General features: G+C 34.0%; 1 protein-coding gene across 3 annotated transcripts; it reads right to left on the bottom strand.

Moving 5' to 3' along the window:
- Positions 1 to 161: 161 nt before the first annotated feature.
- Positions 162 to 23,555, bottom strand: LOC111805186 (calcium-transporting ATPase 10, plasma membrane-type). 3 transcript variants are annotated; one of them, XM_023690121.2, is made up of 35 exons: positions 23,420 to 23,555; positions 19,923 to 20,039; positions 18,452 to 18,672; positions 15,328 to 15,444; positions 15,212 to 15,251; positions 14,120 to 14,232; positions 13,874 to 14,005; positions 12,757 to 12,846; positions 12,589 to 12,658; positions 11,229 to 11,299; positions 9,301 to 9,384; positions 9,138 to 9,215; positions 8,970 to 9,041; positions 7,366 to 7,449; positions 7,201 to 7,283; positions 6,994 to 7,102; positions 6,769 to 6,824; positions 6,403 to 6,445; positions 6,217 to 6,300; positions 5,773 to 5,910; positions 5,541 to 5,606; positions 5,359 to 5,457; positions 4,845 to 4,952; positions 4,469 to 4,639; positions 3,957 to 4,016; positions 2,877 to 3,041; positions 2,619 to 2,735; positions 2,246 to 2,344; positions 1,964 to 2,101; positions 1,781 to 1,881; positions 1,562 to 1,607; positions 1,333 to 1,464; positions 1,005 to 1,112; positions 830 to 921; positions 162 to 668 (listed from the first exon to the last, which is right to left on the bottom strand). In XM_023690121.2, the coding sequence occupies exons 3-35, from the start codon at positions 18,602 to 18,604 to the stop codon at positions 566 to 568; spliced, it is 3,222 nt and encodes a 1,073-aa protein (XP_023545889.2). In that variant the 5' UTR covers positions 18,605 to 18,672; positions 19,923 to 20,039; positions 23,420 to 23,555; the 3' UTR covers positions 162 to 565. The 3 variants fall into 3 exon arrangements, with proteins under 3 accessions (XP_023545889.2, XP_086984371.1, XP_023545887.2); XM_087128245.1 differs by having other exon boundaries at positions 18,452 to 18,618; XM_023690119.2 differs by lacking the exons at positions 19,923 to 20,039; positions 23,420 to 23,555 and having other exon boundaries at positions 18,452 to 18,821.
- Between the last annotated feature and the right edge of the window lie 1,559 nt (positions 23,556 to 25,114).

Raw genomic sequence — 25,114 nt, 5'->3', positions numbered from 1 at the left:
ATATCAAGCGCTTTTCCCAATTTTGTCTATTGCATTGGGAATCACAATCAGAAGTATTCACAGAGATACAACATATTGGATCTGAATAGAAATATATGTGAATAACTATTTTCATGAAACCACACCACTGTGAAAACAAAAAGAACGCCAATTCAAGACGATAATCTCAAAGGATGCCTGTATAATTTTAGTATCATTCCATGTACTTCACATCAAACACAATCTTCAAAGCATAAACAAGCAAACCCAAATCACAAACTTACAAACATAAACTGGAACTGAAATTTAAACTAATAAAATACAACGACAGGAGATGATTCTCTTGCCACCCACCATTCACGTATTGGGTTAGCCACAAGTTAGTCAAGCCAACGACTTGTCTGAAGAACCTCTATACAATCACTCAGAACGATTGCTCTTTAGAAGCACAAAAAAACCAATTTCCACAAAATACTCTCCATCATGGCGTCAAGGTCAGTGTTGCTCAGGTCCTAAAAACTGCTATCCTATAATAACTTGAAAAAGAAAAGCCAATGCTGCAGTGCAAATCCAGTGAAATTTACAGTTAACCACCCCCAGGTCGTCGTTTACGGAACATTCTGATAATCAGCACATGGAAGGGCGTTTCAGGAACAGGTATAAATTTTCCAAGGAGAGCTAGAGGCCAACTGAGACAAAACAAAGGTCAATATTGTTTTAGCCAGAAACCAAACTGAAAGCTAACGGGCAGAATTTCAGGTTTTTTCAGTGAAGGTGCATACTTATGCAGGTGTTGTAGCGTGTCGTTATTATAGCAAACGATAACATAAAATTTAAGACATGAAGGTACCTGATAACACCAATGATTATCGAAATAATCCAATATTTCCAATTTAGCCTGACAGTGGATGTGAATTTTCCAAGAAACTCGATTATTATCACCTAAGAAAAAGAAAACATTAAAATGTCAACTTGAAGAAGTTGCTAATCTCAAATATAATAGCAAAGTTGAACGACAGACACACCTGGAGCACAACAGTAATTGCAATGATCCCAATAAAGAGGTAATTTTTAGTGACTCCTTTGAATATATTCTTCTCATCAGGTTTTCGAGCATTAAACTCGTTGAAAATCTGCAATTCAAGGAGCAGATATAAGTCAGCAAATTTACATAATAAGAACGCTTAATGAAGAGGTTACGTTTTGAATACAAGACAAGCCCCAAAATATCTTTGAATGATCTCAAAATCTAAACAAACAACAAAGGGAGGAAAAAGCGATAAATATATTGTGAATCAAATGAAAATCAGCCAATAAAAGATCTGCCTAGTTATAACTTAGTAAAGGGCTTACTTGACAAAGCACAAATGCATTGAAAATCAACGTATTCTTCACTTTGACAGCTTCTATATTGGAGTGGTTCAAATGAAGCAAACTCCGACCACGAAAATTGAGGACAAGCAGCACAGAGACTTGATAAAATGCCTGAAGATACACAATAGATTACGAAATTTCTTCAGATGCTATGACATACAAAAATAGAAATTTTGAAAAGCATAGAAATCAAGCCACAAGAAATTACCTGTATTAGCAGATTCCTCCACATGATATTTGTTATAAGAGGTTCTCTGAAACATACAACAAATTAGTAAACTGCCGTATTGCATAGAATCAAAGGTTGCTTATCATTATCTTAATTAAAGTCAGGCATCTTCTTCCCAAAAAAAAAAAAAAAAAAAAAAAAATCATCAAACTTGAGTTATTCTGCAAATATCTGTAGAAATTTACAACGAGAGTGTACCTTCTACCAACTGGTGACCTGTCCATGAGGTGATTGGTTGGTGGTTCAGTTGCCAACGCTAATGCTCCAAGAGTGTCCATAATAAGATTAACCCACAAAAGCTGTCAAAAGTGTAGACACATGTCAATCAACACGTTATTTATGATGATACTCGATGGCACCCAACTGAAAGAGTGCACAAACCTGCACAGCATTTAGTGGGACATCACCGGAGGATATTGCTGCCACCACATTGATAATAAGTGCTGCAACATTAACCGTAAGCTGAAACTGGATGAATTTCTGAATATTTGCATATACTGATCGGCCCCACCGTACAACCTGCATCCAGCCGACAATGATCGGCCCCACCGGACCATGTATCAAAGGCTATATTAGTTACACCAATGAGGCACATAACTGCTGGTATTTTCCAATACAAAAAGTTAAATAAAATAAAAAAGAAGCTTGAATAACAAGACTGACCTTCACAACTGAAGCAAAGTTGTCATCTAAAATAATAATATCTGAGCTTTCTTTAGCAACTTCTGTCCCCTGAATGCCCATTGCAAGACCAATATCTGCCTACACTCAGAAAGAGTAGAATTTAAAACGTTGAAGAATAAAATGGAAAACAGCAAGCCCCAAACTACAGATATCAGGGATAAAATTCCAAGATCAAATTGTTTTATTAGGAAACTACGGATATTTCTCAGGGCCCAGCAGTTTGTATCATGTTTATTCACACCCTGCAGCAAGGGATCTACTTAGAATAATAACTACTATTCTTATTAATGATGCCTGTCACTGACTTTAAATAACAATGATTGAAAAATAGTGACTATAGATAGTAGCAAACCTCGTGTAATGCAGGAGCATCATTTGTACCATCTCCAGTTACAGCAACTACATGTCCTCTCTTTCTCAACGCTTGCACAAGGAGAAGCTTATCATTGGGAGAGGATCGACCCATCACCTTAGAATAACCAGAAAAGTTTAAGTCAATCTCAATTATTACTTGTTATACGAATAAAATTTTTAGCTTCTTTTTTTTCGTATATATGGGGGGGGGGGGGGGGGGGGGGGGGGTGGGCAGAGAGGGATCCAAAAGACGCACTGATATTTTCTCAGCGACTTCTTCTCTTTGGGCATCAGATAAGGCACGGAATACTTTTCCTTCAATAAGATTTGGTTCAGTAGCATCTGAATCTGAACCAAGTATTCCACATTCCAACGCAATAGCTCTAGCAGTTTGCACATTATCACCAGTGACCATGCGCACCTATGCATGAAATATTTTTTAGTGAATATAAACAGTCCACATCCAACTAAAAAACAAGAGTAATAGTTAACATCCAATAAAAAGAGACTCTTGTGCAGACTGTATAGGGAGTTAATGTATATATATGGAGTATCCTAAAGTAATAAAGAAACGACGAGAACATTTATTATACGAGAGACATATGGTAAAAGATAAAAGAAAATGTGAATGGCCGAGAAAATTGATCTAAGAGAAGGCAACTAAAAGAGATTAATCAAGGAATAAATTGAAGATTGCAACAAAATAAGGAAAACAACAATTATCAAAACATCATATACTGAAATTCAATTGGAATTAAGTTTCTTAATTTCAAGCATATATTTGTAAGTCCTAGATTTCTTGGTTGAGTACAGCTGTTATAACTTGCTTCCAGGCAATAGTGGACAAGTTCGAACAGATATTATCTAAAAGGCTAGTGAATTCATATCCAAGATCATAGTTATCCCTGAGGTGTTGTGATGAGAACTCTAGTTCTCTGCTATGTTCGAATTTGCCTTCAAATTTTCATAGTTCTTTAGTCCCAAGACCTCAACATTCAGCAACTCAAGTTTACACATAATACCTTCCTACATCAGGTTTCAACTTATAACCCATAAAAGTTGCTAGTAAAGGGCACAAACAACCAATAAGAATAAGGAATAACCAAAAAAAAGTTGCCAGTAGCACCTTAAGCATGTGCATATATGCAAAAAAAAAAAAAAATAATAATAATAATAAAAAAAAAAATAAAAAAAATAAACAAATATGCAGCTTCATAAAACATTATAACTGCCAGTATGGAGGGGAGAAAATTCAACATTAATGTTTTGAGCCCAAACGTATTAATCATTCATAATACTATATAATAAAAACAAAATATTTATCAGAAAAGAATACCTTAACACCAGCCTTTTGACAAAGTCGTACTGCATCCTTTACTCCTGGTCGACAGGGGTCCTACAATCCAAAGGGCACAAGATAATAAAAGCATGCATAAGCCTAAATTCTAGAAATTTAGGAAATTTGGGGACAAAAGGAAAGCACAAACAACCGTGCACATTCATATTTGCTTTTAGTGTTCCATTAGATTACATGCAAAATCATAACCAAATAACAAAGGCATGATGCTGATCTCTTGATAACTGAATAGCTATGTTTCAAGACAGAAAAATGTCACAAAAGTAATAATAAAATGAGGAAGATTATCAAATTTTTTTATTAAAAAAAATCTACAATCTTCAGCCATAAGGACATTCTGCCAGAAGCTAACAGAATGTATAAGCAAAATTTTTAGTTCAAATTAACGAGCATGTGAAGGCAAAGACAGAACTTTTCACATGGCTTCAAGCTGTACAACTTTTTATTTTATAACTGAAGATGCAGAATCAAGTGAAATAACAAAGACCTACCTTTAAACCAACTATAGCCAACAAAGCAAGGTCATCTTCTGGTAGATCCCACTTACTCAATTGTTCTTCGCCATCAGGAACATTCTCAGGTTCAAAAGATCTATATGCAATTGCAACACAACGTAAACTACGTGAAGCCATATCCTCAATAGCTCTCTTAAAATACTTCATCTGCAAAAAATACCAAATACTACAGCATAAATTGCTAATAAAAACAAAAAAGATCGGTACAACTGAGCATATCAAAATCATTTCAACATGGTAGAGCAGGTCACTAATTATTGAACAAATGTGATAAGGTAGCTAATATTCAGCTATGATACATGAAACTATAAAAAAGAAAAGGGAATTGAATTCACATGAAAATGTGTCGGACCTTATCTTCATCTAGTTGGACAGAGTGATCATGTTCATCAATAAACCGTGTGCATGATGCCAAGACTATCTCAGCAGCACCTTTCCAGTGTATATGAACTTGATTATCCTGTAAAAACCGTATAGTATATTCATGTATCATTATTCCAAATATCTAACACTTAATCAAGAACCAAAAAGGCAATAGCCACTATACAACTATGTCAAGTGCCAGGGAAAGTAATAACATAATTGTTTTGATATGGATCTCAAACTGAATAATGAGACGCAACCTCAATCCCAAAAGTAAAAGCTGTCCATATTTTTAATGTCTCCACATCATCAAGTCTAGAAAATGGTTTATGGAGCCACATGAGAAAATTAAATTCCTGGATCTCTAAAGAAACATATATAGTGGAGGTTCCAATTACCCACTACAGGCAATTCTAAATATTATATTCAGAGACAATTCCAAACCAAACAAAAACACGAAAAAATTCAGAGTAAATTTCAGATGACACAGCATAGCTGATTACCCGTTGACCTGCAACACCACCACGTTTTTTGTCTGAACTGAAGGGGAAAACATGAAGAATTGCAGATTCTGATCTAAGTGCTTGAAAGTTCATTCCCAGCTGTAGCCGCAGTATTATTGTTAATACTGTATGCTTCAAATAAATTCTGTAGGAAAAAAGGGACGAACTCAATTGAAAAGTACCTTGATACCCCAATTAAGAATAGCCTTTTCTGTAGGTGAACCTGTAACCTCTACCTCTCCACCACTCTGAAAATTAAAAACTAGGGTTACGACAGGTTGCTAGACATATTATACATATTTGACGATGACAAAATTGGATTTGAATCTATTTTCGATAATTGTAACACAAAAACTCAAGGCTCTGGAAATTTCAATAGATCTAAGAAATAATCACTGGTTTTTTTGAGCATACCTCAGGTACATATACACTACCATTTGAGTTTAGAGCAATGCCTTCAACAAGTATGGAGTGTATCATGGGAGACAACTCTGACTTCTTCTCTGGCGGATCAATCTTCTTCCCTCCAACATAAGCCTCAACAATGGTCATCTACAAAATTGACCAACAAGGTAAACAGACATGAAAGGCCAACCAGGTTAATAAAAGCAAAAGAAAGATTGGTTCTTCCTAGAAGACTCGTAAATATTTCTCTGTTTCATCATTATCCAGATTCCAAGGAGTTCTAAAGGAAATGGACAAATTTTTAGAGAGAGAGCAAGAGAGAGTTATGAAATCACTGTCAATTTAACATCATATAAAATAGAATTTTGAAGATCAAAATCAAGAAACAATGGATCAAGTTGTCACCAGAATAAAAGGTAAGCTTAAAAATCAAAGAAAATTCATGAAACTTACCTGATTTAAAGTTAAGGTTCCAGTCTTATCACTACAAATAGTCGTAGCAGACCCCATCGTCTCACATGCTGATAGCCTCCGCACCTTATATTATGTCCCATCAAAGTATGTAAGCATATGATCAATAAATCTGCAATATCTATAAATTCACCCAAGTATGACCGTGGAATAAACCACTGAACTTACCAATGCCTTGTCTGCCATCATCTTTCTCATTGAGTAAGCAAGACTGCAGGAATTGTCAAAATATCGTAGGATGAAATCTCAAAGAAATAAATAAACCAAACGCTTAGTGCATTCCAAATACAATTATAAAATTCTTTTCAAATGCATTGAAGTAGTTTATACAAAAATTAGGAATAGAATGTCCAACAGTACCAATAAAGCAGGAAAACCACAGGGAAACAAAAGCAACTAATGTACCATAGGAGAAAAGCATAAGACATACAAGATTGAAGATTTTACAGAAATTTAGAAATTAAATGTGTAAAAGGACATGTTTTTCATAAACAATAAGTACACAAAGTCATTAGTAAATAAAGTAGCACTCACGTTAAGGTAACAGCTAGTGGAAGCCCTTCGGGCACAGCAACCACAACAATGGTCACCTACATGAAAAACATTGAAAGCAAAATGTGTTATAAAAGCTGTAAATACACATCCAAGCAGGCATGCACATCATTCATCCATCGTACAAATCTTTCACACATGCTTTTAAGATGTGTAATCATCATCATCCTTCAGTCAATCCTCCAAACATTTTAAATTTACACATACCGCAATAGTGACAATTTTGATGGCTCCATCTACAGCACGGCCAACTTTTGTCTGGCCTGCAATAAACTGACGACTTCCATCTGGATTTTTGGTGTGACCAGTGAAATACCTGCTCAAATTTGTTTGATAAAAAAGGAAGCCAAAACAAAAAGTTAAACAAGAATCTCCTATCCATGGACAGACGTAATTAGCCAGACTCTGATTTACCTTGTGAGGAGCACAATCAAAACAGCAAGGGCTACTGTGAGTCCAACAATACCAATTAAAGTTGCCACACCATTTAAACGCACCTATTAAAATTCATCAACTGTGAAATGGAATAGGAGAAGATATACTGTCAATAACCGGGGAAAAAAAAAATGAGGATCATACCTGCAAAGGAGTTTCCTCGCCATTGTCTTCAGAAATACTTGCCATAAGCAAACCCCATTCAGTATTAACTCCAACACTTGTAACCTGAAATAATAATGTAGATAAGCTTTAGGCAGTGGGCTTCATGAATTTTACTGTGTCTTGCTGCAATTTCCACTACCGTTCATGATTGTTATTTTGGCTAAAGCTACTGTCAATTAATTTCTATTTTCGACTTAACTAGTTGCCAGTTACTGATGTTGCTATCTTAAACTATGAACAAAGAATTTATCATGTTACATTCAAACATAATAAAAACACAGATTCCCATACTATCTGCACCAGGATTAGGATCAAAGCCTCGACAAACTTAAAGCTCAAAATTGTCATTATGCAAAGGACCAGTTTAGAAGACAGAAGAGGTTCTCCTTCCCAAGATAGGAAACCAACACCTCTTATAAGGGAGTGTAAGCCACATTCATGGAACATTCCCATAGAACTAAGCCCATATATATAAAACTGTGCAAATGTTAAACAGCCTATTAAAGGCCATTCTTGTACCAAAGAATTACTACACCAACATGTGGCAGTATTTCGAGAAACATTAGGCACAACACATTGGAAACATGTTAGTTTTTTTTTAAAAAAAGTGTGCATAAATATTTAAATTGTAAAACCAAATTCATATATAAATTTAAACATCAAAGAGAACACAATTCATTAAATAGGTGGGAAACAACCAACAAAATCCAATATCCATTAAGATTTACAAAACAAACATAGAAATAGAATCATGTGCGATGCCTATTTTGTTTCTCAAGTGGCTTCCAGCCACACTATTTTCTATATAGTGAGCTTCCTTATCCCTAAGAAATGTCCGAAGCGTATCCCTAACACGTCTCCAATAGGAAATTCGCCTCCTGAACTTTTTTCCCCTAAACCTATTTCAGCCCTTAAAATCATTTTGTTCCTTACATAATTTATCTTATAGCAAATTGTGAATAACATGATTTCAAGTATGTGTATTAACATATTAACAATAACATATATTGGTGCCACATAGGTTGGCTATGGCGATGGTGAACAAAGAGTGTGAAACCAAATAACAAGAGCATTTTTCACGTACAAGGACTGATATAAATATTTTATAAACATTTTAAAAAAAGGGAAAAAAAAGTGATCATTTCTACTTACAGTACGCAGACTCACATTTACTCATCCAACTCCAGGGAAAGTTGATATAGTTCATGATACTAACAACTTTAACCAGACGTCCAACATACTAACATCCTTCTAAGTTGTGCAATTTCTAGATTATCATATCAGCCAGACGTCCAAAGAAATAAATAATAATATCCAGGCTTAGATAAAGGCTGAGAAAAACTTAACATTTAAATTCAGACCCAAATAAATTAATATATTTTTCAAGAAGTAAACTGATATCTTGCTGCTTAATAGTAAACATGATTCAAATTGATGACTCTCGAGTAATGTTCAGACCAAAGGACTGAAAGATGTAAAATGAACACACCAACACAAACCTAACAATAATATTGGATAAATTGCACTCGTGAAAAACTCGAAGAAAAAAGACCAAACCCAAAAATAAGTAAAGAAACATTTACCAGCATGCTGCCACTACCATCAGCTACTTTGCATCCAGACATCAGAAAAGGTTCCTTACCATGCTTTTGAACCTACAAATGAACCCAACCTCCTTCTCATTTAGAAGAAAAGAGAAACCTAATAGCAGTTCATTTAATCTAACAAGGCAAAGATTTATAAAGACTAACAATCTTGCTCTCTCCAGTCATGCTTGATTCATCAATGGCAAGTGAGTGTCCAGAAATTAAGATGCCATCAGCAGGGACCTAACGAAGATCTATCAGCATAACAGTTCATCATCGAAATGTGAGTGTCATAAAGTACAAAAAAGAAAAGAATAGAACTGCAGACCTGATCACCAATATTGAGTGGTATAACATCACCAACAACGATGTCATAAATTGAGACCTCAATTCGACGACCACCTCTAACAACCTATTAATTCAGATGTTAATTATTTATTTAATAAAAATAACAATCCAACAATAGTGGTATTAGAATTGCTAACCATATAATCCGCAGAGATGATAGTTTGTAAAAAGGAATGAGAGAATATCAACATTAAGATCTATGAGATTAATAGGCAAAATTATGTGACAAAGTTCAGAAAATTATTAAATATAAAGAGCACAAGAGGACTCAAATCCTCATTAACCATGAAAGAACAAAGGAAACTCCAAACATCGTGAGAACAACAAAGCTGGTAGATAGTAAATTTTTAAAGATACCTAACCAAAACATATACAGGTGAAAGTTAAGCTTTATGGCCTGACACTCTTGGATATCAAAAATAATAATAGTAATAATAAGCAAACCCTAAACTGAGCCAACCGATAAATATAATGTGCTTCACTCAGTAGGCAATGCAAGAAGCATGGCCATCGCCTGAGTGGTAGCCTAGGCAAGCATTTTCAACAAGGTACACGCCTTTTGTGCGTTTTATCTGCCACGAACATGTTCATGGTAAGATAGGCACTCTCCTTGAGAAGGGCAAAAAAAGAAAAAAAAAAAATGGTTGAAAGAAGATAAATAGAAGAAAAAGAACGATGTCGACTGGATTTTTTTCTGCACGTTGTGTTTGTGCATCCAACGTCCATTCATGAATTCCAATTTCTTTCTTAAATTTTCTAATACCCTTTGCCTAGGTTTAAATTTCCCCACCCTTTAGTTAGTCGACCCTAGTGTCTTCCTTCCTCTACCCCCATCATTAATTTTCCAACGTGACTATCAATCTCTGACTCATCCCCAATGCTCGCCTTTCTCTTAGCCCACCAAACTGACCCACCTTGCCCTCATATTCCATGAGTCAGCGAACAGTTGAACCGAACTAACAGAAGCATCAAGTTCTTGGTCTCATCAGCTCTCCATTTTCTTTTTCTTTTCATTTTGAGTTCAGTTTTAGTTGTGAACTCTAGAGTCAAGCCTAACCAACCAGTGAACACCCCTAGCACTTACAGGCAAGACTCTCTCTTGCAAAATCTCAAGCCTGTAATACTCATCTCTACACCCTCATTAGAAAGTGAGTTGAAAAGTTAAGAATCCAAAGGCAAACATCTTTATTTGGGAAGATAACAGTAGCAAAGTATAAACCCTCATGAAAAGAACTCAGAAAGTAAAACTCTCATCCCAAATTGGTGCTCACAATTTGAGGTGGTTGAAGTCCTCTAGCCTCAGTTCATTTTGAAGCTTTGAAACACTTCGATGGCAAAGAAAAAGAAATACCTCACTTATTTATCCCACCTCATATATTCAAAGCCGCACCTGGTGCAGGCTTAGTAAATTGTTCTGTATTTATTCTTCAAATAATATATGTGCTGATTGTAGGAGCTTTTCTTTAACACACTTTAGTTCGTGGTTTTTAAAATTTTATTACATTAATGAAATATCGTTTCTCTTTCTTACAAAATACTATCATTCATCTAAAAGAAGAGTCAGAATTTTGTATATTAAACAAATTTTTATATAAAGAACATCCAAATAATTGTGTTAGTAGCACTATAATTTCAACAATATAAGACTTCCCAACCTATTCAAGCAATGACAACCAAAATAGATCGGCTAGAAACGACCTAAATAAACTTAGGATAAAATAAATTGAAAACCACAAGCAAGAAACCTAGTAGGTGGAGATAACTAGAAACAAAATAGTTATGAAGACATTTCCAAGTCCAAAAAGATCTACCCCCTTAAATAGGATATTTCTTTGGCACCATATCTCAAAGAAAAATTGACCACTACAGGCATGTGGTGAAAATTATTAGAACAATAACTATGCTTACCTCCACTTGTATGTTCCTCTTCTCCTTATTCAAATTCTGAAATTGAAGAGATTGCCGATAGTCACTAATAGCTGGGAAAAAAGGCAAAAATAGAAAAGATAAGATAATTGTCAGTGAAAAGATTTGGAAATAGTTGTAGACGAGATGAGTGAATAAAATATTAAATCACAAATAGAAAATTAATACAAAAAGATTTGTATTCTTTTGCAATTATTAGAAAACTGTTTTCAGGCTTCAAGACGTGTGCAAAACAACATGTGAAAAATTGTGCGGCTATAACTGCAAAGAAATCGTAGTTTCTTTCTTAGCAAACTTCTCATGACAGTAATAAAAGTATAGTTGCTTCCATTGCTTCATAATAGATCTGATTAATACTCAAATTTTGTAGGGATGAAAACTAGAATAAAAAAAGCGACAACCAATGTCTGTTCTGTTGGTTTCAGCTTTAGTTTTTTAAATATCAATAGCAAAAAACTGACATTATCGGTTAGGTTCAGTTTTCTATCTAATAAACCAAAAATAAAACTGAACTGACTGATTTGTATGTTAAAAAGCCAAAAAACAGAAAACACAGAAAAAAAAAAAAACTTACCTACAAGATTAGCACCTTCACTCCCAAAAAAAAACCTAAGGAAAGAAAGTCCGACACACATTACCAGCCTTAACTTCCCACAAGCCTGACACACCTTTACTGAGCTAGTTGTCAACTACATTCGAATTTTAACTCTCTCTCTATCTCTCAAGGCAACTTCAACTTTTTCTCTCATTTCTCTTCCCCTCCCAATCTTTCAAATTCGCTCTCTCTTTTCTCCCTTTCACCAAACCATCTTGATTCTTCTACATCAACTCATCCTCAATGCCCTGACTGGATATGTCATGTGATCGAGAACAAGTTCAACTGTGCCAGAGATTTCAAATGAAAGGAAAACTCAAAAGGCATGGGAAATGGACAAAGGACATAACCAATCAGCTGCTGCCACTTCCTCCATCCCAAAACGAGGAGAGAGAAGTTTTTTTTAGGGTTTTTTATTTGGCATTCCTTCAAAGGGAGAGAGTTGGTTTTGGGACTCTCTATGTGCTGCATGGACACTAGGTGACGACTAATTGTGAACTGTTCTTCTGGTTGACAATTTGGTTGACTTGATTGTCAGCTATCTATTGTTATGGATCAACTTTCTTTCTTTCAATGAAAAACCAATCTATTTTTGGTTCAACTCTAAAAATGAGCTGAACGAACCCATGAACACCACTTCACTCAAATATCTAAAATAACGTAACTGAGTCAGAAGGAAAACAGAATACCATACGCATGACACACAACGTAAATAAGAACAATAAAAGAAGCCCCAACGTATAGCACCTGTTACAACAATGACAAGAATAACTGCAAAAGCAATGCTTCCACCATCATACCAGCCTTCCTTGATACCCTGTTTAGAAACCCAAAATTTCAAACGTTAATAAAAGTTCAAATGTTTTTTCAACAATAAAATGTACACCAAGCGCAATGAGGAAAAAGAAATCTCACCTCAGTCTTTATGCCTAGCACTAACGAAGCAACAGCAGCTATCATCAATATGATCAACGTAAGATCTTGCCAAGCTTCCCAGAGAAACCTCTACAAGAAAACAAAAAAGGTAGATATTCATCAAGAAGTTTGGCCTCTGCAAACAGAAGAAACAAATATATGCCTGTGCAACTAACACAGAGACAGAGAGCAAAGATAATGGCTGACAAACCACCAGTAGTAGCATTAATAAAAATGGTTCGCAGGATTCAACAAAGTGATGAAGCATTCGATACTATTTTAGGATGGAAACCTAGAAGAATATACCAAGAGAACACAGTCTACAAATCCCATAGCAAAAACTATGACCCAGGATTTCAAGGCCTAGTTCACTCTCTGGAGGTGAGAAGCTGCTCAAATCACTAATTAGCCAAAAAATTTCAAGTTTTGTTATCCTTCGCTACAACCACCATTTAGCTACCTACTAATACTTTCTTCCCAAAACCCAATACAAAAATCCATCCCTATTACTGTAAACATTCCAACTCAAACTACTCCCCTCCCTTTCTCATGCTTACTATCATCTCAATTTCACACCTTGTGTACGATATCTAATAGGTGGTCTATCATTGCCCCTAAAAAGCCTTAGGTCCGTTTGATAACATTTGATTTCTTCTTCTTTCTTTTTTTTTTTTTCTTTTTTTTTTTTTTTTTTTTTTTTTTTGAATATTAAGCTTATAAACACTACCGGTGATTTCTTTATTTTGTTCTCGAAAACCAAGTCAAGTTTAAGTAAGCCCTGTTTGACCATTTGATTTTCGGATTTTGGTTTTTGGTTTTTGAAAATTAAGCTTAACAACGTTCATTTTCCCAACAAGTTTCTTTGTTTTGTTATATACTTTCTACCAATGTTTACAAAAACCAAAGCAAATATTAAACTAAAAAAATTGTTTTTATAACTTCCTTTTTTTTTACAATTTGACTCAAAATTAAAATGGTTATATCTGAACGGTGAAAACTATAATAAGAAAATAGGGAGGAAACAAGCATAAATTTCAGAAACGTAACTAAAAATGAAATCATTATTAAACCTGGCCTTAGTTGTACACGTCAATATAACTATTAGTCTGAGAATTACCCAAAAACTCCTTCCCGGTTTCTGAGGATACGTGTTTGAACCATATGTGTCTCTCCGTTTCAGTAAATCAGAATCATCACCAATTATCCCCTTCTCTAAGTTTGATTGCAACATATCTGCTACCCCTTTAACCTGATGAAATCATTGAACTCATCCATTAGATAGAATAATTATATGATGGTAGTTATCAAAAGGATAAAGAAGTTTAAAAAGTAATAAAATAAATAAAAATAAAATAAAACTAACCCCTCCATACTGCTCCAGAGTGCCAACATTTCGATCCTTTACCAACACAGCCAGTTGATCTTGCCCAACAGAAAAATCACCATTTGGAGCTGCAAATGCTGTAGGCCCAGGACCTAAAGAAACCTCATTCAATCAGTGAGCAAAACAGCAAACAGAAACCATTTATAACCGTGCAACATAAAAGCCATAGAAAACAAGTGCATCATCAGATGTTGGACAAAAATAATTGCAAACTGAAGTAAAGAACTTAGTACATATAACTATTTATCAAATGAAAAATACCAAAGAAAGACATTAAAAACCAAAAGGCACAGAGCCTAAGACTCTTGAGTGAAAAGTTCTAAGAATTTTTAAGAAAAACAAGAAAATAGGTACTGAATTCCAGAAAAATGCACAAAATAGAAAACAAAAGTTACTTTTGAAAACAATATAAAAAAAGATTAAATAAATTAGGATCATCATAAAAAATAATAACAAGCATTGAAAAGAGAATAGAGATGTTGTTGTCTCAGTGCAAATATAAAGTATCACAAAAGACAATCTGGGTCAACACGAGTGTAACAGAAATCTCCACATCAACAGGGCATAAATTGCACAATAAAAAAATAAATCAGCAATGTCAATTAATTATTTAGGTAGAAACATATAGCATTAAGGCTTCTTGGAGATTTCTCTAGCACTTGGATCCATTCAGAAAAGAGTCGAGAGTTAAAATGAAATCATAAGTATTAAAATAGAAACTTTAATGAAAATTCTGATTCATATACACTACATTCTGGGTAAATTATTGACATTCTTCAGGTACTAGACACTGATACTTATTGGACAGGTGTCAGAAACTGACCAACAGTATCAGAAGAACATCTCAAACTGGACCCAGTCAATGGACTACTAGCAATGGCAGGTCAAAGTACACTCCTACTAAATAGATGGAAACCTCAAAAGAGAAGAGGAAAGCAAAAGGCAGCGCAAATACATTGAAAACCTCTGTGTGAACAAATTAATTGTCTAGAACTTCCGTTCACAAGTTCCTCATATCATGTATTTCCACATTTGTTACGTAGAAATGAAATTAAATGAAAAATAGCAAACCTGATAGACGATTCCCAGCCTCTTTAAAGAGATATGCAGCCTAACCCAGAAAACAAAAATGGAGATTAAACACACGTTAAAAGAATTGAAAAGACTCAGGTTCAATAAATACTTACTCGTATGGCTTGTGCATGTGCTCTAATCTTTCTCAAAGCTTCTTTCTTCTCTTCTTCCTTTTTCAAGTCTAAGGTATACCGAAATCGACGAGAAGCATTTAACACTAGTGCAGCTTGCTATGAAAGAGACATGGTAAAACAATTTAAACTGTTAGATTCTCATTTAAACAAGCGCAGCTTGGAGATTGTAAACAATTCAAACCGTTAGATTTTAAGAAATAAACTGTCAATGTCGAGACTCAAAATATAATAGTGAGAATGTCTGTAGAACTGTTTTAAGCTCAAAAAGCACTTAACCTTCTGGGGTGTAAGCGCAAAGAAACACTGAGGCCACTGAAGCAAAGAATACTACATCTCTAAAATATATACACACACACAAATGTATAAGTTACAGTATTATGAATGAAGAATGAGATGATGAAAGATTAAAGACTTCAGGGCTCATTTTAGAGATTGATTACAGAACTAGGCATCCCAACCAAAAATAAGTTTTTTTAGGTAAGAAACCACATTTTCATGGAAAGACGTGAAATAATATACCGGACATTAAAAAAAATGGAAGAAACCCACCAAAAAATGGGATATGAACCCTGACTAGAGAAATTGACTTAATCTAAAAGAATAAGACCTAGCTTACGATTACAAAACGGCTAGTGATCGAACTCCATAAGAAAACATTAAACCTATGACCTCCTCAAATAGATCTCTATAAAGATCCTATTAAGCCAAACGCCCCCACAAATTTGCAAAGAAATTAGCATACTACAACACTTTGCCCTTTTCCAATAAGGAAAACTCAAAAGCACCTCCTCCCCAATAAAGCTACACTCTTTATTCATAGCCCCACATAAACTAGACGATCTCATCCACCAACACCAAAGGGGTTGAGCAAACTGGCAACCCCACAGCATATGAGGGTCTTTCTTGTGCTGCCTATAAAGAATGCATCATTGCAGGTATAACACGAAGGATAAGTGTCTGAACATGATCCATGGTATGAGCAAGCTTCTTCTTTGGGATTTTAACCTTCCATAGCAAGTAAATGCAGAGGAAACTTGAGGAGCGGCAGACCAAATGAAAACAAGAATTGCAATAGACACCCCTAAAAGGATCAAGAGTCCAAATTTTAACAACCCTTCTCCCTTCCCTTGGGAATGTATGTTGATCTCAATGAAGAAAAGGAAGATCTAGTCACTTCTCTATTAGAGAGTGGACTACGAAAGTCCAAGGTGATCAAATAAGATGAATCTAAGGAAAAGTCAAGGCCACTAAATACAACCTCTTACTTGAGAAACAGTATAACCGTGGAAACAAAGCGCACGGAGAATTATCACCCACCAACACCTACCAAAAATAAACCTTCGAGCCTTCCCAACAGGGCAATTAATAATCTTAGACGAAAAAGAAAAACTAGAGGATATAACTTTCCTAAGGCTTTTGTTAACGCCCTCACAACTACCAGCCACACCACACCCGAAAGGCTGTGGGCCATGCCTACTCATAATAACCCTATGTCAGAATGCATCAAGCTCCATGAAGAATCACCACAACTATTCTACCTAGAAATCCTCGTTATGTAATTTCAAGCTCCTAATCCTCCTAGTTCCACGAGTTTCAAACTGCCTCCTACCTAAACAAGTGAGACCCTCCCCTCATTAACTACTTTTAACAAAAAAAAAAAAAAAAAAAAAAAAAAAAAAATTTGTTATCGCATTCTAATATTCATATTATTTTCCGGTTATTTTGAACTTTTTGCCTAGATGTATAAAAATATTTAATAATTTTAAAGTCAGCCATTAAAGTTCTTTATACATCTTCAAATATCGTACTAGTAATGTTTATTTCTACATGATCTACTCACCCACTAGAAAAGTAACAATCTTACTCATTCAACAACCAGCCTCTACTTAAAAATCTTACACCTTTGCTCAATCATGCATTGATAATTAAGTGTTAATTTTAAAGGGCTCAAAGGAAGACATGGCGCCAAGGAGAGAACATACACAGGAAAGTACCAAATGATCACCCTCTCCAACTATTATTCACATTTTATTCAATAACTTTGATGTAATTTTATTGGTTTTCCATGTTATCCTTGGACATATTAAATAGGAATATTTTAGTCTTTTTCTATAGTGGAAGATGGAGGCGTTTAAGGTCTAGTTTGGAGGCTATCTAAAGTGTTGATTGATCATCTTAAGGAGTATTTAACTCTTGGGTCTTTTTTGCCTCAAGAGCTTTGAGGATTGCCTAGTTTTGAGCTTAAGGCAATTCATGTCTAACCTAATCCAAAGTGTTGAAATCTATTTGATTTGAGGTTCACATACTCAATGTGTTCCTGATTCCAATTCGTAAGAATTTTCATATTAGTGAACAATTTTTCCTTACAAACTCTAAGCTTCATAGCCAGAACCATGGTCAAATGAAAATGTCAATACCTACAAATCGTAAGTAATCCTAGCAAAGACATGGGTCTAACCCAGCCAGCGCCACAAGCATTTGAAAATGAGAACCACTCATTTCAGGTCCTCTTCTAGACCTTCATGAAGTTCAAAATTTCAAACATTTGAAAAGTCTTTTCTCCCTTATAATCAAAAAGTTACCAAGCCCTATAAAAAAACGCCAGATATTTATCTAAAGTCCAACTGCCAATTTCAATTAATTGATGTTCAACTGGCATATTTCCATGGTTTCCACCAAATTAGTACGACCAAGGTTACAAATCATACGAATTTTGCAGCTTAGTAAGGTTAATAGGAGTCTTGCATTACATTTGTAGATTTCTACCGCTGCACTTATCCAATGATTAGAATTATGAAGTTCAGAAACTAAGGTAAGCACAATTTTCCATGGATATAATTCTGAAACAACTCCTAATGAGATAACTAGGTAGCACAATCTTAGATTGCTGTACACATAAAACCTCAAATCCAAGATTAACCTGAAGTAAAGCAGGAAACAAAAAACACACACTACCAAAATAAAACCAAACGAAAAGACCAGAAAGGAAGCAGAAATTGAAATTGAACGCAACCACAACAAAAAAAAAAAAACTCCAACAGTAGAGATTGAGCAATATTGACAAAAACGGAAAAAACGAGCAAGGAGAAAAGAAGAAGCGTACTCTCCAGCGGCGGAGTCTGTCAACAGAAGCATGCTTAGTGGTATGAATCTCAAAAGGATTAGATGAGTCATCCTCCTCGGGGTCGTCGGAATTGCAGTTGCCGGACTCCACATCACTCCGTCTGGCATAGGGAGAGGGCTTGAAGGAAGTCATAGCAGAAGAAAAATCTGTCGCAGGAGAGATGGCACCGTGAGGGAAGTGAATCAATGTTGGTAGCTCATCTGAGAATCAGGGAATCAAAATCTTATTGCCGGAAAAAGGAAAGGGAAGGAAATGGATTTAGACGGTGAAGGAAGTGGAAAGTTGTTAGGAACTCGAGAAGAGACTCTTATACTATCATTCTGACTTCTTGGTGCCGCAACCGTACCAATTCCCCTTTCCGATTGTTTGGTTTATAAATTTCTTCAATTTTTTTTAATCTAAACAAGACTCATTTATTTTTAAATATTTATTAAAATTTTATAATTCAATTTTAACATATATTTTTAAAAATATTTTTCAAATTTTTTAAATACTATTACTCATCTAATTCTTTATATATATATATATATTATATGGTGGGAAGAATTGGGCATCTTATTTATTTATTTATTTTGTTGAGGATGGTAGGGAGTGAATTCTACGTTGACTTTGTTGAGTTGAGGATGGTTGGGAGTGAGTTACAGATGGGCTAGGTTGGCTTAGAGAATGAAAATGACTTTATTAACTCAAAGAATATATCTTCATTTCAAAGAATATATGTTCATTGCAATATAACTTCGTCAAAGAATATATCTTCATTTCAAAGAATATATGTTCATTGCAATATAACTTCGTCAAAGAATATATCTTCATTTCAAAGAATATATGTTCATTGCAATATATCTTCCGAAGTGTTTTGCAAAGTTTAAAGCAAAGCCATAAAGGTTTATAAGCCTGCACTTTTTATATTATTGGAAATTCTAAAATAAAATAAATAAATAAAAAGAAAAAAGAAAAGATGTGTGGGATGATGAAAGTCACATGCTCAATCTCTAAGGCTTTTTAGGAAAATCCAAAGCAAAGCAACCAGAAGTTAGGTTAAAAGTGGACCATATCGTACTATTATGGAGAGTTCAGGTTAGGTTAAAAGTGAACAATATCATATCATTGTGGAGAGTCGTGTTCATCTAACAAGATGTGATCTTTTTAGAAATAGTATGAATTCATTTCAAATAAAAATATATTGACCAAAAAAAAAAAAAAAGTCAAAATTTTCCGACTATTTCCAAGTGAAAAAACTCTCCAAATTTATTTATTTATAAAAAAGAAAAAGAAAAAGAAAAAAAAAAAAAAACACGACGTCTTGTCCCCCCGGGTCCTTGGTCTGTGCCGCCTAACCGACCAAAAATCCCGGCGACTCTGTCGGTCCATTATTTAATATATATATTTCACCACTTCAAAATTAAATCACCTCAACATATATAATCATATTTGAGTTTCATCGGATTACCTCGTAAAACGGCGCGTTCAAACCAAGTCGGTGGTCGGTGGTCGGTGGTCGTCTTCCTCAGTTCTCCGTCACCGTCGTTATCTCGGCGCCGGAATTCCCGAAACCCAACCTCTCTCCCTTCACACAACCAAACAACACGCAAAATGAGTGAAAGTTTTCCGAAAAGGAAAACGAACTTAAAAAGATGGGCCCCACACCCACCTACAAGAACAAATTCTCTCTCCCCCCCCCCCCCCCCCCCAAAAAAAAAAGCCGTTCCTACAAATATTAATTTTATTTCGCTGTAAAATAAAAAATATTCTTTCTTTTTCTATAATTATTTAATTTTAAAATTAAGTTTCTACAAATTATGATAAATACACCTCGCCATTGCTTCACGAGGACGGATCCGTTTTATTTATTGTTTTAAATAACTTTAAAAAAAATTATTAAAACAAGAAAAGAAGTTATTATTAACTTTATTATTATTGTTATTAGTATTATAACCCATAATGTTTACGTAATTGCACAACTGGCCCTCCAACTATCCTCTTTTTCTCTCGTTTGGCCATCTGTTTCATACCCGTTCCGGGACGGAAGGTTCCTAGGTCGGCAAAATCCGGTGCGGTTAAAATAATTTTAAAATAATAATAATAATTAAAACTGTGTTTTTATTTATGGATATCCGCCGGAGATTTTGGTTTTAATCATAATAAATAGGTTTAATTGACCGTTTTTTTTTATATTTAATTTTATATTTTAATATTCTTTAAATATATATATATATATATAAGAAAACCTGAAAATGCTCCAGGAAATAAGCTAAATATTTTTTTTAATAAGATATAAAAAATATTAAAATAATGGGACAGATGGAGTATTTTGGTACGAAAATTTAGAACAAATATGACACGTATAAAGTAAATGACAACGGCTATTTATTTTATTTATTTATGGGAAAGGGTAAAATAGTTGAGGAAGGTTCGAGGAAAACGCGTATAAAGATTTTTAATTTTTTTTTCTTAATTATATTTCATTTTTATTTTAATTTAGATATGAATATTTAGATATAAATAGGCATATATTCTTCCTCTGAATAAAGTATATAAAAAGAGATTTTATTTTTTTTAATTTTAAGGGAATTTTACTTTTGAATTGTTTGTGGGTATTGATTCAAATTCAATTTAAATAATATTCCATATTTGAAAACGTATGGTAAAATAATTAATAGTTTTGATTAAACATTCTTTGAATAATAATGGAATAAATCAACTAATAAGAAGATGACACGTCATAGTTTTTGGTAAAATTATTGATTTTAACTTTTGTTTAAAATACTCAATAATAATAGAATAAATATTAGTAATATTACTCTATAAGCCCCGCCCCACTCCACCATAGGCATGCTATTTATTAATTAATGAAAATTTAATATCAATAAAACCCCAATAATAATAATAATAATAATAATTTGATATTTATGTTATAATCCAAAATGGGATCAAATCATCAATTTTATTTTTAGAAAATATATTTAAAAGATACCTATAGATCAAATCAAATATGGTGCATTTCATGATGTTAAAAAAGAAATTAGAAAAAAAATATATATATTTATAATATAGTTTAGTGGAGGCTAATGGTGGCATGCTCTAATTTCTTCCTATTTATTTATTTTTTCAACACTATAAGACAGTGCTTTTAATAATAGATTTAAAATTCGACCCAATTTTTAAAAGTTGAAAGGTATTATTTTATTTTTTATTATTATTGATTTAGACTATTCGTACCTATAAAAATCAAATATAAGTCAAGATAGGGTAACTTAGCCTTTATAAATCTAAGCTTTCCGACCATTCTACTGTAACAAAATCAAACTTTTCAACGTCTGTCCAAACGTTCATACATTCTAAAAGCTCGACTATTTAATTTAATTCTTTAGAAAAGTAGAAGATCTAACGAGATTGCATATTTTGACAATGTGCCATCAACTTCCAACTTTCAACCAACACAGATGAAAAAAAATGCAAAAATTGATTTTTTTTTTTTTTTTTTTTTTAATATAGCCTTGAACTAAGCCTATTTGCTTTTTTTAATTTTAATTTAATATTTAAAAAATGGATTATATATATATATATATATATATATATATATATATTTAAATAACATGTTGTTGGGTAGTTGTTTTAACCTAACATAAGGTTGTTTGGTTGTTTTCTAATTTTTTTTAAAAATATAAATGTTTAATAATTAAATCCTAATTTTTAAAAAATAAAAATTTAGGGCACCTTTAGTAATGTTTTTGTTTTTTTGATTATATTCAATATTTATTACTTTTTTGGGTCACAAATTTTAATTATAAATTGCTTTATTTTATTTACCTTGATGAATAATTAAAATTACAGAGATTTCTTTAGATTTGAAATAAAATTTTTATGATGTCATCCTAACAGCATGTTTAAATACAATATATTATTTTTCAACTTATTTACTACAAAAGAAAAATTACTTTTATGATGATTGTGATAATTGACATGAAAATCTTTTATTACTTTAAATTATTTCAATTCTTCTGATTTTGATTTTTTTTTTACTCAAGTAATTATTGGGTCTCCTAAAATGAATACAATATGATTTTATTTAAAATAATTGGGTCTCCTTAACACACGTAGAAAAATGTTTTGAAAATTTTAAATTTTGTGTCTAATTAATTTGATATCTTTTTTGTTCGGTTACCTTAGAAGCTTTACGACCTCGTTTTAGTACACAAAGTGAAGGAGACGCAAAATCTTGCTAGGAAATTACCAGGAAATTTCCTGCCTAAGCCCATCACCTTGGATCAAAAAAGGTATCGAAAAAAATGAATCGAAGAAGTAAAGTTTTTGTAGAAAAAGAGATGTTTTGATCTGAGTTACGTTAGAAGCCATGAACTTCCACAATGGTATAATATTGTTCACTTTAAGCACAAGCTCTTGTGGTTTTGCTTTTGGATTCTCCAAAAGGCCTCATACCATTGAAGATAGCATCCCGACAATCCTTCCCTAGAACAAAACACATCGCCTATGCAGCCCTCGAACAACTTCCCCTTAATTGAGGCTTGACTCCTTCTTTGGAGTCCTCGAACAAAGTACACAATTTGTTCAACACTTACTGTACTTTTGACTACATTTTCGAGGCTCAGAATTCCTTTGTTCAACATTTAAGGATTCTATTGACATGACTAAGTAAAAAACATGACTCTGATACCATTTTAGAAACTACAAACCTCCACAATAGTATGATATTGTCAACTTTGAGCATAGGCTCTCGTGATTTTTCTTTTAGTTTCCCCAAAAGACCTCATACTAATGAAGATAATATTTCTTACTTATAAACTCATAATCAACCCCTTAAAATTAGTCGATGTGAGACTCCTCTATGAAAAATTATGTCCTAAATGATGAACCCGAGAAGCGAAACATGTGAAAGAAATGAAGAAAAATGGAGAATTAATGTGAGAAGGGGTTAGAAATGGTTACCTTGTGGAGGCAGATATCATTTATGAAACCAAGCAACAAAGTTTGATACTTCTGCTATCCATTTCACCAACCAAACTTCCTTTTTGATATTCCACACCCAACTCACTAGTCCCCTTCGGTTTATATAATACACAACCACCCCTCATCCACATTTTTGTACTCTTGTGTGTAATTTGCTTAGTTTGGACCGCGTCCGGTCCGCGTCTATTACGCATTTGATTACACCTCTTACTCAGTTTTGGTTCAGAAATGAGCCTTATTACCATAGGTATCTTTCCATTTATTATTCTTTCCTTTTATTACTATTTCCATATCCTTGTAATTTATTTGATTATAAATAAGATAACTTTCACACCATTTAGATGTGGTGGATTAATCAAACATTCTCATGGTATCAGAGCTATTTTGGTTTAACAACCCTGATCCTTTCTTTTCAATGGCTTCTGAATCATCTACTATTCTTCTCCGCCACCCCTGCTGGCTTTGATGCCGCAGGCAGAGCCGATTGATTACTCTTCGGCTCCTTTCTTTTGACCTCCAAATCATCATTCGTCATACTCTGGACATACAACCTCACCTTTTCCAAACATAGCCTCTTTCATTTTTCTTCCCAATTTTCCCTTCATCCTTCACAGAAACCCTAATCTTAGGATCTTCATCAGCGTTCTCTTCGGAAATATACAGAATCTCAATAAGCCCATCGACCTTTTGCAGAGATTTACCTTTGGAATCTGGGCGCCGCACTGGCATCTTCACCAACCAAGTTGCCGCCGCCCTTCTCGCCAAAATTGGCTCCTTCGCCCCAATGTGGCGACTCTTCTGACTGCCCTTCTCGCCAAAATTGGCTATTTCGCCCAATGTGGCGACTCTTTCGACTTCAACATTGTCTTTGTCCCTTGCTCTAGGTTTCCCCTTCTACTTCTTGGGGTTAGACATATTCTCACCAGAGCCAAGGCAGCATCGTTGCTAAGCGACAATCCCTCTTCATGGGTTAGACATATTCTTGCCGAAGCCAAGGCAGCATCGCCGCTGAGTGGCGATCCCTCTGCAATTTTCGATGGCCAAGAAAGTGTTTCTCTACGCCTCCTCTGAATCAGGTTGTTGACATCTTCACAAAAAGTGTTTCTCAACCTCTTTGAATTTTTCAGATCCAAGCTTCACGTTCGTTCAAATCCGACGCTCAGCTTGCGGTGGGGTGTTAAGGATATTTAGTAATAAATTATAGTTTACCATATATATTATATTTGATATTTTATTATAGGGCAAATATTAGATATTTGTCTTATTACCATAGGTATCTTTCCATTTATTGTTATTTCAATTTATTACTATTTCCATATCCTTGTAATTTATTTGATTATAAATAAGATAACTTTCACACCTGGATTAATCAAACATTCTCAGAAGCATTCAAAGCATAATTGCACACTCATACAATCAGTGTTTTATAGATACTTAAACTTTTAGTTTTGTGTCTCGTGCCCCAGACATGAAGGGTCTATGAATTTTAAAGTCACGTATCCTTTAATTTATATACCAGAGTCTCTCGTCTACTTCTTTTTTAAATTTATTCTGTCTAATGTATTTAAGAAATTGGGTATGTGAACGTTAAAGTGTTCGAAAGGACTCTAAACTAGTGGACTTCAAAGTCAATAACCCTTTTAATTGAAGACGTCGGTAAGATCAATTGAAGAC

Source organism: Cucurbita pepo, chromosome 11 (genome assembly GCF_057944985.1).
Source record: "Cucurbita pepo subsp. pepo isolate OVF chromosome 11, ASM5794498v1, whole genome shotgun sequence".
In the NCBI taxonomy this organism is placed as follows: domain Eukaryota; kingdom Viridiplantae; phylum Streptophyta; class Magnoliopsida; order Cucurbitales; family Cucurbitaceae; genus Cucurbita; species Cucurbita pepo.
The sequence above is the reverse complement of the archived record's forward strand: the minus strand, read 5'-3'. Positions and strand labels throughout refer to the sequence as shown.